Below are 14,267 nucleotides of genomic sequence, written 5' to 3'. Positions count from 1 at the left end.
AGGACGCCACAACCCAAATCCAGCCTCCATCCCGATAACCAGCAAGGCCTGCCTCCTGGAGACTCTGGGTGCCCAGAGACATCCTGCTGTAACCCTTTCCCTGTTTCAAGCCCACCACATCCCATGTTCTGCTGACTTGCAGGGCCAGAGCTACAAAAGGGATGCTTCAAGCATGGTGGTCCAGGAATTACACATCCTGCTGACCAGATGGACACCATCTGTGAACTCTGCCATTGCTCTAATTTGCTTAAGCTGCTAGGTTAAACCAAAATACAGTGTAACAGTGATTTTTCAGCAAATTTGGTACATGGCCAGAGGATTCAACCATTTTGCAATGAAAGCCAATACACTGACAAAATGCTAAAGAGTTGAGTTAAAACGTCAATCACAACCTTTTCATCCCCACAACCAAGCACTAGATGTTTCTGTGAATTTCCACAGCTGAAAATTTTCTTGCAGCAAATCAGTGAAATCCCAGTGTGCTGGTCCATTGAAAGGCAGGAAAATTCAAAGCTAATAATGGGACATCCTATATGATCTTCCAACTGTCCAACCATCAGGAGATATGGGCCTGGGTACCAACACTCTTATTAGAAGTCCTATTTCTACTCTACTGCAAGTAAGAGCCTGAACAGGAGAGAGAGGGTCACTGTGACCAAGTTGGACTTTGAAGACACCGTGAGGATGGTCACTGCTCTCATTTTCATGCAGTACCTAATCACAGACTGTCTGGTATTAATTCATGATATTTTATAGGTTTAGATCTTGTAACATCTTTTACTTATCAACAATTTATTCTGGTAATGAAATTTTCCTAATTAAAAATGAAACAAAACCCCTTTATTAAACTTTTTCTGCTCCACAGACCATCTGGCTAGGGCTGCTCTTTGAAGAGAAGAGGGAGTCTCCAAGCTGCATCCCACTCCCCAAATGCTAACCCTAGACGTGACTCCCCATTTTATTTATGTGATGCTCAGAAAATCTAATGGGGCTCAGATGTAGGTGAGAGGAATCTGTTCTTTACAAGATGGGCAAAGAAGATGATTTGATAGAAAAAATAGAAAGACTGTCTCAAGTCCAAAAACTGGATAAATGAACAGACCAATAAAATTTAGGTAAAGAAGAAAAAGAGGACAGATCCAATGGTGGCTTTTTAAATTTATTTTTATTAATTGATTGATCTTTTAGAGCAAGAGAAGGTGGGAGGGTGAGGGGGAGAGGGAGGGCAGAGAAGAGGGTGAGAGAGAGCCAGGGAGAGAGGAAGGGAGAGGGAGAGGGAGAAAAACACGCTGACTTATTGTTCCACTTCTTTATGCATTCTTTGGTTATTTCTTTTATGTGTCCTGACCAGGGATTGAACCTGCAACCTTGGCATACTGGGACAATATTCTAATGAAATGAGCTATCTGGTCAGGGCCTCAGTGGTGACTTTGAAGACTGCTGTCATCCAGAAAATGTTCACCCCTGAGTTAGCAGACTTTGGCTTGGTCCTCGCTCTATCACAATCTAGTTTTCCACAATCTATCATCACTGGTCCTCCCTCCTCTGAAAAGTTTTTTTTTTCCTTTCCACCCAAGGTAAATACAATTATATGCACAACTCTTCAAATGGCTTGTCTGTAAAATTCCAGTTGCCATAAACTGCCCAGATGACCATTAACCATAGTAATACTATCTCCTTTATGCCCACTGTGTCATCCTCACTCATTCCCCCTTGATAGCAGCAGCTCAACTCTGTCATGTATTTGTGTAATACTTGCTGATCCCTCTGCTCCTGTTCTCCTTGCTCCATCCGCACCAATGATCATGAGTCTCTAGGACAGGGGTGCCAAACTCATTTTCACCGGGGGCCACATTAGTCTCGCGGTTGCCTTCAAAGGACTGAATGTAATTTCAACTCTTTAACAGTTAAGGAGTAGTTAGTTACATTTATACAGTCCTAAAATTATTTTGGCCCTTTGAAGGCAACCTGCTCTAGGACTTCCTTCCTGCCACACTGTCACCTCTTTAGCACAACTGGCTGGGCTTGGCCCCTCTATCACACCACTAGAAAAGTTCCTCTAACCTGGAATTTCCTAGCCTGTAAGTCCTGCCCTCTTCTTGCTCTCGCCCACCTCCCAAAGCCTCCTCTTTGGCATGGTTTCCCCTGTACTCTATCTCACCTGTCAGATTCATAGAGTCCAAGCCTCTCACTGATCTGTTCAGGATATATATATATATATATCTCAATACTTGCAATCACCTTGCAATCAAAGTACCTTTATCACCTCCGGCCCTCTAATTCCAACTTATGTATCACTTCCACTTAATAGTTCACTTTCCCCCAATCTGGTACCTATAAACCTAAAATTTAACATCCGGTCCCCAAACTAGCCCTACTTCCAACTTGTGTTCTCATAAATGACTCTATGATTCTTTCTAACTATTAATTGAAAATTGCTATACACCTTTCCCACCAACACCCATATGGATAACCACAGAATCCTTTTTCTCTTACAGCAGGTCTCAATGTATTTTCTTTCCAGTCCCTGGAACCCAGTCAAAGCTTTTAGCCCCTCTCCCTTAAAGTCAAGCCAGAATCCAGGGGTGAACCCAAAAGCTCCCTATTTCATACCCAGCAAACCTAAACTTTCAGTTGTACTATGTAGGCTTTTAATTGCCTAATGACACCCCCTTAAAAATGGGAACTTTCTCTTCTACTATCTCCCAACACATCTTTCCAATGATCCCTCTGGTCAGGCCAGCAGCTGTCAGGGATCCAGCCACTCCACCTACAAAACCAATCTGAGCCATACTGACAGCACTGCTAGTTCTCAAAGCTGAGAGGTTTTAACTTAAAAGCATCCATCTGTGCATTGTGACATTTCATAGTATACTGCAAGATGCTGAGAATGCTCAACAAACTCTTGCCAACAGCAACAGCAGCTTTGGGAAATAAAACTGAACTCAGGGTAGAAAAACTAAATGCTAATTCTGATTCTGGTGTTACCTATCTGAATAACTTTGGTCAAGCAATTCTAGCCTGTTTCTCATGTGTAGAAATAACACTATAGTCTCAGGCATACCACCCTGAACGCACCTGATCTCATTTGATCTCGGAGGCTAAACAGGGTTGGGCCTGGTTAGTACTTGGATGGGAGAAATAACACTACACTTCTCTGTCAACCTCATGGATGTGGCAACCATGAAAAGATGTCAACATATACAAGAATACCCAAACAAAATGCAACAATGAGAGAATTTGTTTTGTCTACATAGCCTCTATTTGTTCATTATACCAGTAAATAATCAGTACTTTCCAAATGGGCAATTCTATATACCAGAATACCTCTACTAATATTTGTCTTGTCTATAATATAAATTTGGAGAAGACTGGTACATTTTCTTTCATCTCCATTAGTTCAAGTCAAAAGATTGAGAGCTCAGGAGATAGTCTTTCCCCTTTAGCATCTAGCATTTCCCATACAATATTTAACCCCAACTGAATAAATGAAATCCCTTTTGAGTGCACTGTTAGAGGCACTGGAGGTAGACAGATTCTGTAAAAGGTTACTCCCCCTTTTTAAGGGGATGTACAGAGTAAGGCTGTAATAGTGGAATTAACAGGAAAGAGGAAATATGTTTGTTATGGAAAAGGCTACTCCTTTTCTTCATGGCAGCAAGAGATCTCCATTTAGATGAAATCTGACTAGAGCAATGCACTTATTAACCTACATTAGAAACGACTAGATAATCTGTTCTCCCCTAGATAAAGTCTCCCCATTTCCTCCTCACTTTAAAGGCTCCTGTTCTTTCTAACCTTTCCTCTTTGATCTCATGCCTCCTCTGTCCCTAAGCATTTTCCTGCCAGTCAGGAATATTGTCAGCCAATCACTTCCTTTGTTATAAACAATTAAAAATTAAAATCAGCCCTGCCTGGTGTGGTTCAGTTGGTTGTAGGTTGTAGTATTGTCCCATACACTGAAAGGTTGCCGGTTCAATTCCCAGGCAGGGCACATATCGAGGTTGTGGGTTCGATCCCAGTTGGGGCACACAGGGGAGGCAAGCAATCAATGTTTCTCCCTCACATCAAAGTTTCTACCTCTCCCTTCCCCTCTCTCTAGAAATCAACGAACATGTCCTCGAATGAAAATTAAAAAAAAAAAATCAAAATCAAAGATAAAAAGGATCAGGGGTTAAGGACATAATGTTTAAACTTAGTACTGCATATCCTTGAGCCTTGAATCACAGTTCATGCTACTGCCAGGACATTGCTTTAGCTATATGAATGTTTTCCACCTTTATTTTGAGTTCCCAGAATACCACCCAGTAGATGGCTTAGAAACCTTGTCACTGAGATGTATTTTGTATTTTATTATGTGAAACACCCATGGTAGGGAACAACTCAGATGAGACCCATGCCAACACCCCTTTTACAAAAGATGAAATTACACTGGAAAATTTGGGTATTCCTACCAAAGACCATTAGCAAATACAGGTAGGTCTTCAACTTTTGTCAAAAAATACAATTTTCAATATTTCCTAAATATACCAGACAACTCATTGATTTTCTTACTCATTCCAATTCTCAATCTTGTGGATATAATCCTAGAATATATATGAAGTATAAACAGTTTTCAATTACACCATGTAGGTGTGGGGAAAAAAAAAGAAAAAAGGAAACAAACTTGACGCACATCAAAGAAATGTAAAGAATTCTTACATAGCAAAAAGGTGATTCATACCTTAAAAATAAATCTACGAATAATCTTCACAATTAGGTGAAAAGTTTAACACTTATTTTTCTAAATTCAGCTGACAATGAAACCATTCTGTAAATAACTTAAGAATGTATTCTAAGGAAAAAAATGTAAACAACATAGCCCTCTTTCAACTCAAATTTAGAAAAATTTATAACCCAATTTTGCAGAAACCATCTCCATAAGACACACATAAAACAAAATGATTGAAAGCAAAACCAGGCAATTTGTAAAGAATTATCCATGCAGAGGCAGCTACGATTGCTAGCCCCCATTCCTTCAACAGCAAGATTTTTAAACGTCAAACCCTAAAACTGAAGAGCCTGCTTATTTATTTGGGTTTTTCTCTACCCCATTCCCTGCCCCCTCACCCCCTGCCATTTCATCTGCCATCACATACATGACATAGTTTTAACTGTATGCACAAATGAACCCTTAAACTGCACTTCCTACAAATAAATGCAATGTAGTCTACACACTTTCTTTACCAAAAATACCTGAGAATAGAGAAAGAAAATGAGAACTGAAGCTTCAGTTTCTGCTGCAGGACACACTTAAGTTGTGCTACTGGTTCAGACTGTTCCTGGCTAAGGAGCATCTTCTCTAGTTGCTTTGAGAACTTTAATGTGTTAGCCAGCATGTTGTAAAGTCTAGTCACCATGAAAGCCAAGAAACAAAGTCCTCAGGTAAGGCAAGGCATTTATAAAAATACATACTCAGGCAATGGTAGTTCCTGAACACAAGGATAGTACGTGGCTGCGCAGCTAGGGAACACGTGTGCTTCTGATGATTCTAACCATGCCACCCTGAGCCCAGCAAATTTGGGGATAAATGGTTTGACATCTGCTGACAACTTGATGCCCTGAGGAAAAAAACGAGGTTATAGCTACATACATTATGAGATCAACCAAACGTAAACAAACAAAAAACCCGGAGTGGCTCCATTCTGGCAGCCCCCCGAAATGCTAATCCCAGCGCTGTTGTTCAAAAATCTCTGCCTAGTAAAGACAATCATTTGCCAACATTTCTTCCCCAATGCTTTTTTAACTAGAAAAATTGGCCCACCAAATATTTAAGTGAAAAATAAGACACCAATTATACTGAAAGTAAAATGCAGCCCAGATTATATAGTTAGGACCACAACTAAGGGATCCTTAGCTTTAGCTGAGAATAGGGGTATTTTATCTCTCTCAGCTGTAGCTAGGGATAAGCCAGCACCATAGCACTGTGGGTAATCAATCGTTACCTATAGCACAAAACACATTGCAAAAGTTTATTTCCATTGAATTTCTCAAGAGTTACACGAACCATTTTCTTTTCACTCAGTGAACCACTAAGAGTTTTGCTGAAAAGCAAACGTTTTGCTAGAACATCTATTGCCATAAACCCTTGGAATACTTTAAAGTAGATTTTGGTTCTTAGACACGTGTTGATTTACTTTCACTGACAACTCTTAAGCAAGGTGTTTGACTAGTTTGAAAGCCAATCTATGCAATTCCCTGGGCTCCATCTAGTGGTTACGCTGCGTACGTCTAGCGGAGATTCTCGCTTCAAAATACGCTTGAGCGAGAGCTACTTTAACCACTCTTGGCCACGAATGCGAGGAGCCAGCGCGGCGGCGCAGTGTCCCCTCGACCGTGTCCTTTCTCAACCCACTCAGCAGTGGGCGATGCGGACGCCGGGGCTGGGGAACCGGCTGCCCGCCCCGCGCCGCCCCAATCCCGTCCGCACCCCTCGGTTTTCGAGGACGCCTGGAGCCAGGATCCTCACCTCGCCCGTGGGCTGCCGAGGCCTCTCGGACGCCATGGCCCGCGGATCGGAGGCAGCCCAGCCTAGGAAGCCAGAAGCTGCCCTGTCGGCTGGGCGGACAGGAACGGATCACTCCTCCTCACCACTATTCATCCTTCCGAAAGGACGCCAGGAAGTACGTCACAGAAACGCGCCCCGGCCTCACCCCGCTTCCGGTGGGGAGTGCTGTTTGTGGTGGGGGCGGTGGGTCAAGCTAACCCTGAACTGATGTGGCCAGCTCTTGTGTACCTTACTGTTTGCAAAGGCAATGGGCGGCACTCGGAATGCGGGTGGGCCAGTCCCGGATGAGGAGTCCACACGGGGTAGCGGGACCTGGAGCGGGGCGGGAGTGCGGTAGGTTGGGGTCTTAGGAGAAGTGCACACCCGTTAAGTTCTACATACCTAGAAAACCAACAAGACTTAGTGTCCTAACTTGAGGAACTTTGGAGGTAACCACGGAAAAGAATTTCAAAATTGCCCAGTTCTTTTCACCTATTAGCTGTTAACTAGTAGGAAGGGTGCTGGGAAAGGGAGAGAGGAGAGAGAAAAATAGTGGTCTGATTTTCCCGGAGGGAAAAATGCCATCCAGAGGGAAGTAGGGTGAGAAATGGACGGGAGTCGGGGGTCACGCGGAGGTGAGGGAGGCTGCGGGGTGAGACCAGGAGGAACTCCTGACTTGCACTGGAGCTGGGAGAAAGGTGTAGGAATTACTTAAGGTTGCTACCAGAGTGGGTTATTTGACACGTAGGAGTTGACTAGGCTCAGAATACTAGGCTTGAGGTTAACTCTAGGAAACCTGTACTTTGCACCCAGAGGGATTGAGTGACTACCAAGTACAGTATTTCAAGCATGAAAAATGCAGGCAGCTCTATTTCTTCAGGTTTCTGTCTGTGTGGTTAAATTAAACATGCCTGGGCACAGCCAAACCTCCAGAGCTTGCAGAGGTTCAGGGTCTGGTGGCAGTAATCAGTGCTGGAGGTTGGGGAGGGGGTCGTCCCCCCTTACCTCTCAGTATTCTTCGGTCTGCCCTAAATGCAATAAAGTTTACTTGCCAATTCTGTCATCTTTTTGTTGACTTGCTAGCTGTAGACTTCTAACTGATGGGTCCCCGAAGGCAGGAGTAAGTTCTAGGTTGCTTCAGTCTTTATTGTACTTGTGTAAAGTCACCCCTTTCTAAAGGGGGACATACAGAGGACCACCCAACTGCGGTCTTACCTTAAGCATATTTAAAAGATTCTCCAGCATACCAATGAAGATAGACTGCATTAGCTTTAAAATGTTTCCCTAGCAGCTAAAAAAGCAACTTCACAAGACAAAAAATAAAATATGGCATGAAGGGGTTTTTACAGTGCTTTCAAACTTTAAAAGATGCTGTTACGTTTTACAGTCAACATCCCCACCTGGTAAAGGGAGTAACAGGATTAAGTGGTTTCTTCCAAGGCCAATAGATGTAGCCATTCTTACGTAAGTGGAAGCAGCCCAGAGAGTATTAAGTTGGGCTCCTTACTCTTCAAATGGAGGCCCTAGACAATTAGCTCTAGTGAATTTATCCCTGGTTCTTGGTTTCTTCGTAAGTAAATTAAATGATAACCTCATCACACGAAGCTGTTTTAAATCCCTTTAATTATTTCTTCAGGACCAAAATCATCAAACTGAAATCATCCCAAAACTTCTAATCATGAATTAACTTTAAAATAAACTTCAATAACTTCACACAGTGGTAAATGCAACATACAAACTTTATTTAACAAAAGAAAATGTAAAGTCAAACAGGCACTTACATTGAGTTAACTAGAAGAAATTTTAAACACCTTACAGTAACCTACTTGCAGTTGCATTTAACTGAGCTCTGTTGCTGTGAAGAATACAGCTCATGCACAGGTATGGATGAATGATTTGTACATTTTTCAAGTATTCACTGAATACTACCTTATATACACATATACATTAAATTTGAAAAAGATTTAATTGACGATCCTCAGACATACTTCATTTTTGTTGATCTTTTGGAAGAGGTCGTCTAAAGAGAAGAATATGTGGTTCTGTGGAAAGAAAATGGTTTATATCATTTTTAATATAATATAGTTAATTTTCACTCAAAATTCAAAAAATTCTCAACTGAACCAAAATGAAGTAAAATAAACCTATTATCAACTAATGTTACTTATTGAGGTATCTGAAAACTTTGCTTAAAAGTCACTGCCACCAGAAAGAAGAAAAGAACCTGACAATGAGAGTATTTCCCAAGTGTTTTTAGTTTTACCCAACCTGGAAAAAGGGTTGGTAAGCACAAAAGCTACTTTGGGGAGAATGGTTTCTACTTTTAGAATCTCAATTCCACCAAAAAAATAAAGAGAAAAGTTATCTCTGTGGTGTAAAGACACAGACACCTCATTCAAAAACCACCATCTTATAAAAATGCCAGTCCCAGGGATCTATCCCAGTAGATTATTTCATTCTGGGGAGGCCTACGAATCTACAGTTAAGTTCCTCCGTTGCTTTTGTATTATCTGGAGAAACACCTCTTGAACTCTAATACGATTACATGCCTGAATCCTAACTGCGAGTCTTAAAAGAGTTTTTGATACTGCTACTGCTGCTTTTCCTTAGCAGGAGTGGAAAACAAGATAGCTTTAGGCCCATCTAACACAATTTCTATGGTATGCCTTCAAACTTTGTTCAAAGAATTTTACATTTTAAATCCTTGACTTTAGATTTACTGATATAACCCTTAAGTAGAATTTAACCCCACAAAGTTTTAGTTTACAATTTAGTTAATCTGGAAAACTGGTAAATACCACTTACACATTCACAATGTACAACATAGGTAGCACATTTGAATTCACTGGCCATTTTATCTATTTAATCTTACATATGGTTGATAACAATTACCCTTTAATAGAACGCTAAAAGAAAAGACAAATCGCTTCAAATTGCATAAATTTCTGTATATAAAGCTTGAAAAAATAACCTATTTATTTATAGACAGGGGAAGGGAGGGAGAAAGGGAAATAAACATCGATGTGAGATAAGCCAAGCCTCTCATATACGTCCAGAACAGGACGGAAACCTGCAACCTAGGCATGTGCCCTGACCAGGAATTGAACTGGTGACCTTCCGCAAGAGGACACGCAACCAACAGCCACACATTGGTCAGGGCCTCCCTACATAAAATTTAAGGACACTTAAGTTGTCTTAAATTAAGTTCTTAGTTTCCAAAGAAGGGATAACAGAATACTAAATATACTTATGGTAAAATAAGATTATTAACAATGACACAATTTTTTTTAAAAGAATAGCCTAATTTTCAACTCACTTTTTGCAGGGGAGAAAAGTGCATTATTTTCACCCACGTAGTATTTTATTTACTGTAAAATTGGAACCCTCTCTAGAGAGGAAAAGAATCAAGTCATTCGAAAGTAGTCAAAACTATCAGTTACTTTAGGATTTCATTGAATGTCAGTTGTACTAAAAAATTTTCAACAACCACAACAGCTACTATTCTAATTCAGTTAATGTTTTCCCAAATAGCAAAACTTACCTGGCTCATGAATCATGTAATGAACCCATCCTAGACTTTGTTGGACACCGAGTCTCCTCCACTCCTCTTCAGACATCAGATGGGTTTTGGGTACTTGTTTGGAAAGTTCTCTGGGTAACATGACATGCCTGTTCAAAGACACAGCCAAGCATTAGTGTTCTTTGTGTAAATATGCCTTTTTCTACAATTGTGATCACTTGACACATCTTTAGGATACTTAAAATTTGAGGGATTTTTGTCCTCAACGTTCTTTAAAGTAACTGGTATATTGTGTCAATTGGCATCAACCTTGACTACAATCTGCACTACCTTTAAATCTGATTTTTAATGGCCTATGTTCAAATTAGGGAAGGATATGTAGTCTGAAACCAGAAGGCATTCATTTTATTTAGAATTAACTTCTCCTCATACCAGAGGGCTTGCAAGTTGTCTCAATGTTCTTCAAAACTAATTTGGGCACACAATTACCCGAAAAACATCCAGACTTCCCTGCAACTATGTCTGGCCATGTGACTAAATCCCGGGCAATGGGATATAAGAAGAAAAAGGTAATTTATGGAAAGTGTCTGCAAAAGGAAAGAACATGCCCAATTCTTTTCTTTATCTCTTTTCTGTTGACTATGAAGCAGATTAACCTGATTAGGAAGCTAAAGAAGCCCAAGACCACAGGAACAACTATAAATTGAAGATGGTCCCTGATTATAGAGCTGTCAATCCAGCCTCATGGAGCCTTATACATAAAGGAGAAAAAAATGTCTCATTTGTTAACAGTTTATTTGGGTTTCCTATTAACATTGTAGATTTGAAGCATAATCAAATCCTTGTATACTCCAGAAGTTGCTTTATACTTTGTTCAGAATCAAAAGTAAAACAGTACACTAATTACACATACACATCTATCTTGCAGCCTTCAGTTTTCCAGTTAAGTTAATTGGCCTGTACACCCAAAATTTGTCCTTTTTTTAGGAAGGCATGTAATATTCTTCAATATGAAGAACACATAACATTTTAGCTTTGTTAAATTCTTAAACACAAATCTACACCACCCCTTATTTAATTACAATACAAAGATCTTCATAAAAATCACAGTTCCCAGCACCATTTCCATAACCACCAACCAATTTTTTTTTTAACCAATATAGGATAACTATACCTGTGAATCGGTTGGCTGGGAGAGAAAGGCACAATCTGGTTATTTTCTGGCACACAGGAGAAGTAAATCCATAACCCATCATAAGACTAATGTGTCATCAACCTAGTCTGTGGCTGGTTAGTTAAGTATCAATTTCATATTATTTGCAGAACAAAAGTGAGCCTTGGAATGACTGTATTATGTAGCTAGAATGCCATTAAGGCCAAGTCCAATTATGCTTACTATCATTGTTGGTTAAAATTTCACCAATTCCCATGAACTACATGGTGAATCTTAATACTTATCAGCTACGTCATTCATTCTTAAAATGCTACTTTAACTACTTTTAAGGTTCTGCAAGAACCGATTATCTTATTTCTATCACGTTGTTGATTAGTGTCAAAGAGAAATGTAATGCTAATTATAATTAGATCTATCCTCTTATTTATGTGTACCTACATAAATGTACCAACTTGTCCTTCTGATAGAGGTCACAACCCCTACCTTTTCCAGAAACCATGGAAACAGGCTCATTGAGGTGTGATTATAAAGGAAAAATCTGTAAGTTGCTTCAAGTTCCCATAGAAATTCTACCTGTATTTCATTGCATGGAGATAGTTTCTAACTACAGGTAAGAATAATTATTTCCAAAACTCAATATTTATTTCAGTACTATGGGCTTGTCGTGGAGAGAAGGTAAAGACAAACAAACAACAAAGGAGCTACTAGATGTGATTAGGAGGGACAACAGAAGCTGTGGATTCGGATTTTTAAAATACTAATTTACAGCTTTTATAAATTTAAACCCATACATCCTATAATAGTTGTTCCAGTCGTTATTTTAAAGAACTAAGTCTTGAAGACCATTTACAAAAGAACCTAAGTGTAAATAAAAGGAATAGAAAATTAAGTGTGCATTTACAAAAGAAAAATCAAAGATGTAGATAACTGCACACTGGCAAAAATAAACCCTTTTGAAATTCACATTGCATGCTGCACTGCCATATACAAACTGCCCTAGAATCATACCTCTCTGATTTTATTATCAACTATTGATTTGCCTTTAAAGCAGCTCTAGAGATTAATTACTGTTCTGTTTCTATTGTACAGAGGTAAGTGGCTTGGCTAAGAAAGACCATCATTTTTAATAATGGATTAGAAATATATCACTTTAAATATGACAGGATTTTCTTCTATACATGAATACACACAAACTACTAAGTAAATTTGGCTAAAATTTTGATAGCAGTCTACTTATCTAGTGCTCCTCAATGACTGTTAGTTTATTAAAACTAAAAAATGAAACTACTGCCAGAATAGTATCTTAATTTATATGGGGCCATACGTGCTTCAGAATTATTTTTTCTAGGTTTTAGAAAGATAATATGGTCTACATTCTGTCCATTGTCTATCCCCAGTGTCGACCAATATTGTCTATTGGTCGACATAACAGAATTGAACGTTATTCCAACATATTACAGCATTCAGGCTGTGTACTTCGTAGTTACCGCGTTTAAAACGATCGACTTCAAATTTCTATCCAAAAAAGCAATATTTTTCTGATTGTAGTATAAAACAATGTATTACTAATCTCTAAGCTCTGTTTTTCTTCTGAGTGTACAGATTTCCAACACAACTAAAGAGACACACCAAACTTGATATTCTTTCTTCCTCAAATATCATTCTTAGAAATCTAACTTCAAAGGCAGCACACAGAAAACAAGTTCACTACTTGGCTCCAGAAGGAAGCTTCCTAGGCACCACCCAGGAGGACCGCCAGGGTCAAACCGATCTTTGAAGCCACGCCCCAAGTAAGTCTGCAGACAATAAGACCAATAAATGACGTACTTCTTCCCTCCCACGAGTTGCTAATTTTAAAGATTAATTTCAACATGTCTGTTCTAGTGCATCACACCATGATTCAGAGGCCAAAAAATCCTCAAAGCGAAGACTACTTGGCCAGTATGCACTAGCGGGGGGGGGGGGGGGGAGCCTGTAATCCACTCAAATTCTCAACTGAATCTGGAAAGGAGCCCCCTTTAATAATGCCCTCGGTCCTCATGGTTAACGCACAAAAGGCTACGTAGGTCACCCAAAAAACATTTTTCAAATCCTAGTCAGTATGTCAAGTTTTCGGGGATTCCCCTTCTGGGTCGTTTTTAGTATCACAAACTTCGAAAACAACAACAAAAAAAGTGTTTCTCTATGTTAACAAACTAAAACCACCCTTCCACCTGGTAGTGACTGCAATAACACTAACTAGTTCCCCATTCACGGGAACCACTGCACAGTGGAGGAGGCGGGCTCTCGCCCCTGTCTGTCCCCAACTGTCCAACCCAGAGAGCCGACCCGACTGTGGCCGAGAACCCGGGTCTGATGCTGCCCTTCCGCCCGTTCCCTCTAAGGCAGCAACTCAGAAGCGGCCCTATCCCCGCACCTGCCTCAGCCTTCTAACAAACCGAACAAAAAAGCGGAGGTCGGAGAGGGCCGCTGAAGCGAGAAGAGGGGAACGTTCCAGCCCCGACGCGTCCCGACATGCTTCTACCTCGACAGCCTCAACCACAATAGGGACCCTTCTCCAACTACCCGCGACCACCTCGCCTGACTTCCGGTCCCATCAGAACCCCGGCCGCCCGGCTGAGGGAGCCCGCCTGAGGCCGCTCACCGGTATTCGTAGTGCTCGTCGAAGTATTTGTCTGAGTAGTAGATCTGTTTGTGGGCCATCCTGACAGAAGGTGAGCGGCGAAAAGAGGGAGCGATGGGGCGGGAAGAATGGGAGCGACCCAGCGCAGCAAACTTCCACGTCTGACCGAGATAACGACTCGAATGCGACTAACCGACAGCAGGCCGAACGATCTCGGTTTGAATCCGATAGCCCGCCGTTGATTGGAAGGAGAAACTGACCAATCATCTTTTACGCAAACTGCGGGAAGGCGGGGCCTGCACCCAACCTATTGTCAGCGCTCCTCTGCGTTGTTCACTCCCAAGATCAGCCACTCAGAGGCCTGTTGCGAGGTTGCCTGAGGGGAGAAATGGATGATTGGCAAGGCGTAGAGGCGGAGAGCTTC

At 40.9% G+C, this 14,267-nt stretch overlaps 2 protein-coding genes across 6 annotated transcripts in view; both read right to left on the bottom strand.

Moving 5' to 3' along the window:
• Window positions 1–6,661, bottom strand: part of SECISBP2 (SECIS binding protein 2) — a 36,827-nt gene extending 30,166 nt beyond the window's left edge. For 4 of the 5 annotated variants that reach the window (XM_024563349.4, XM_024563351.4, XM_024563352.4 and 1 more), the window contains exons 1-2: window positions 6,509–6,661; window positions 5,455–5,600 (exon numbers count right to left, since the gene is read on the bottom strand). In XM_024563349.4, coding sequence (XP_024419117.1) covers window positions 5,455–5,600; window positions 6,509–6,544 — 182 coding nt within the window. In that variant the 5' untranslated portion in view covers window positions 6,545–6,661. The remainder of the gene's footprint in view (window positions 1–5,454; window positions 5,601–6,508) is intronic. The other variant, XM_024563354.3, reaches the window with a different exon arrangement.
• A 1,586-nt stretch (window positions 6,662–8,247) lies between these two features.
• Window positions 8,248–14,054, bottom strand: CKS2 (CDC28 protein kinase regulatory subunit 2). The gene is made up of 3 exons (XM_024563369.4): window positions 13,865–14,054; window positions 10,068–10,195; window positions 8,248–8,568 (listed from the first exon to the last, which is right to left on the bottom strand). Exons 1-3 carry the CDS (start codon window positions 13,921–13,923, stop codon window positions 8,516–8,518), a joined length of 240 nt encoding a protein of 79 aa, XP_024419137.1. The 5' UTR covers window positions 13,924–14,054; the 3' UTR covers window positions 8,248–8,515.
• Window positions 14,055–14,267: the final 213 nt, after the last annotated feature.

This window comes from Desmodus rotundus, chromosome 1 (genome assembly GCF_022682495.2).
Source record: "Desmodus rotundus isolate HL8 chromosome 1, HLdesRot8A.1, whole genome shotgun sequence".
NCBI classification, from domain to species: domain Eukaryota; kingdom Metazoa; phylum Chordata; class Mammalia; order Chiroptera; family Phyllostomidae; genus Desmodus; species Desmodus rotundus.
Note: the sequence above shows the minus strand (reverse complement) of the source record. Positions and strands in the feature narration are given on the sequence as shown.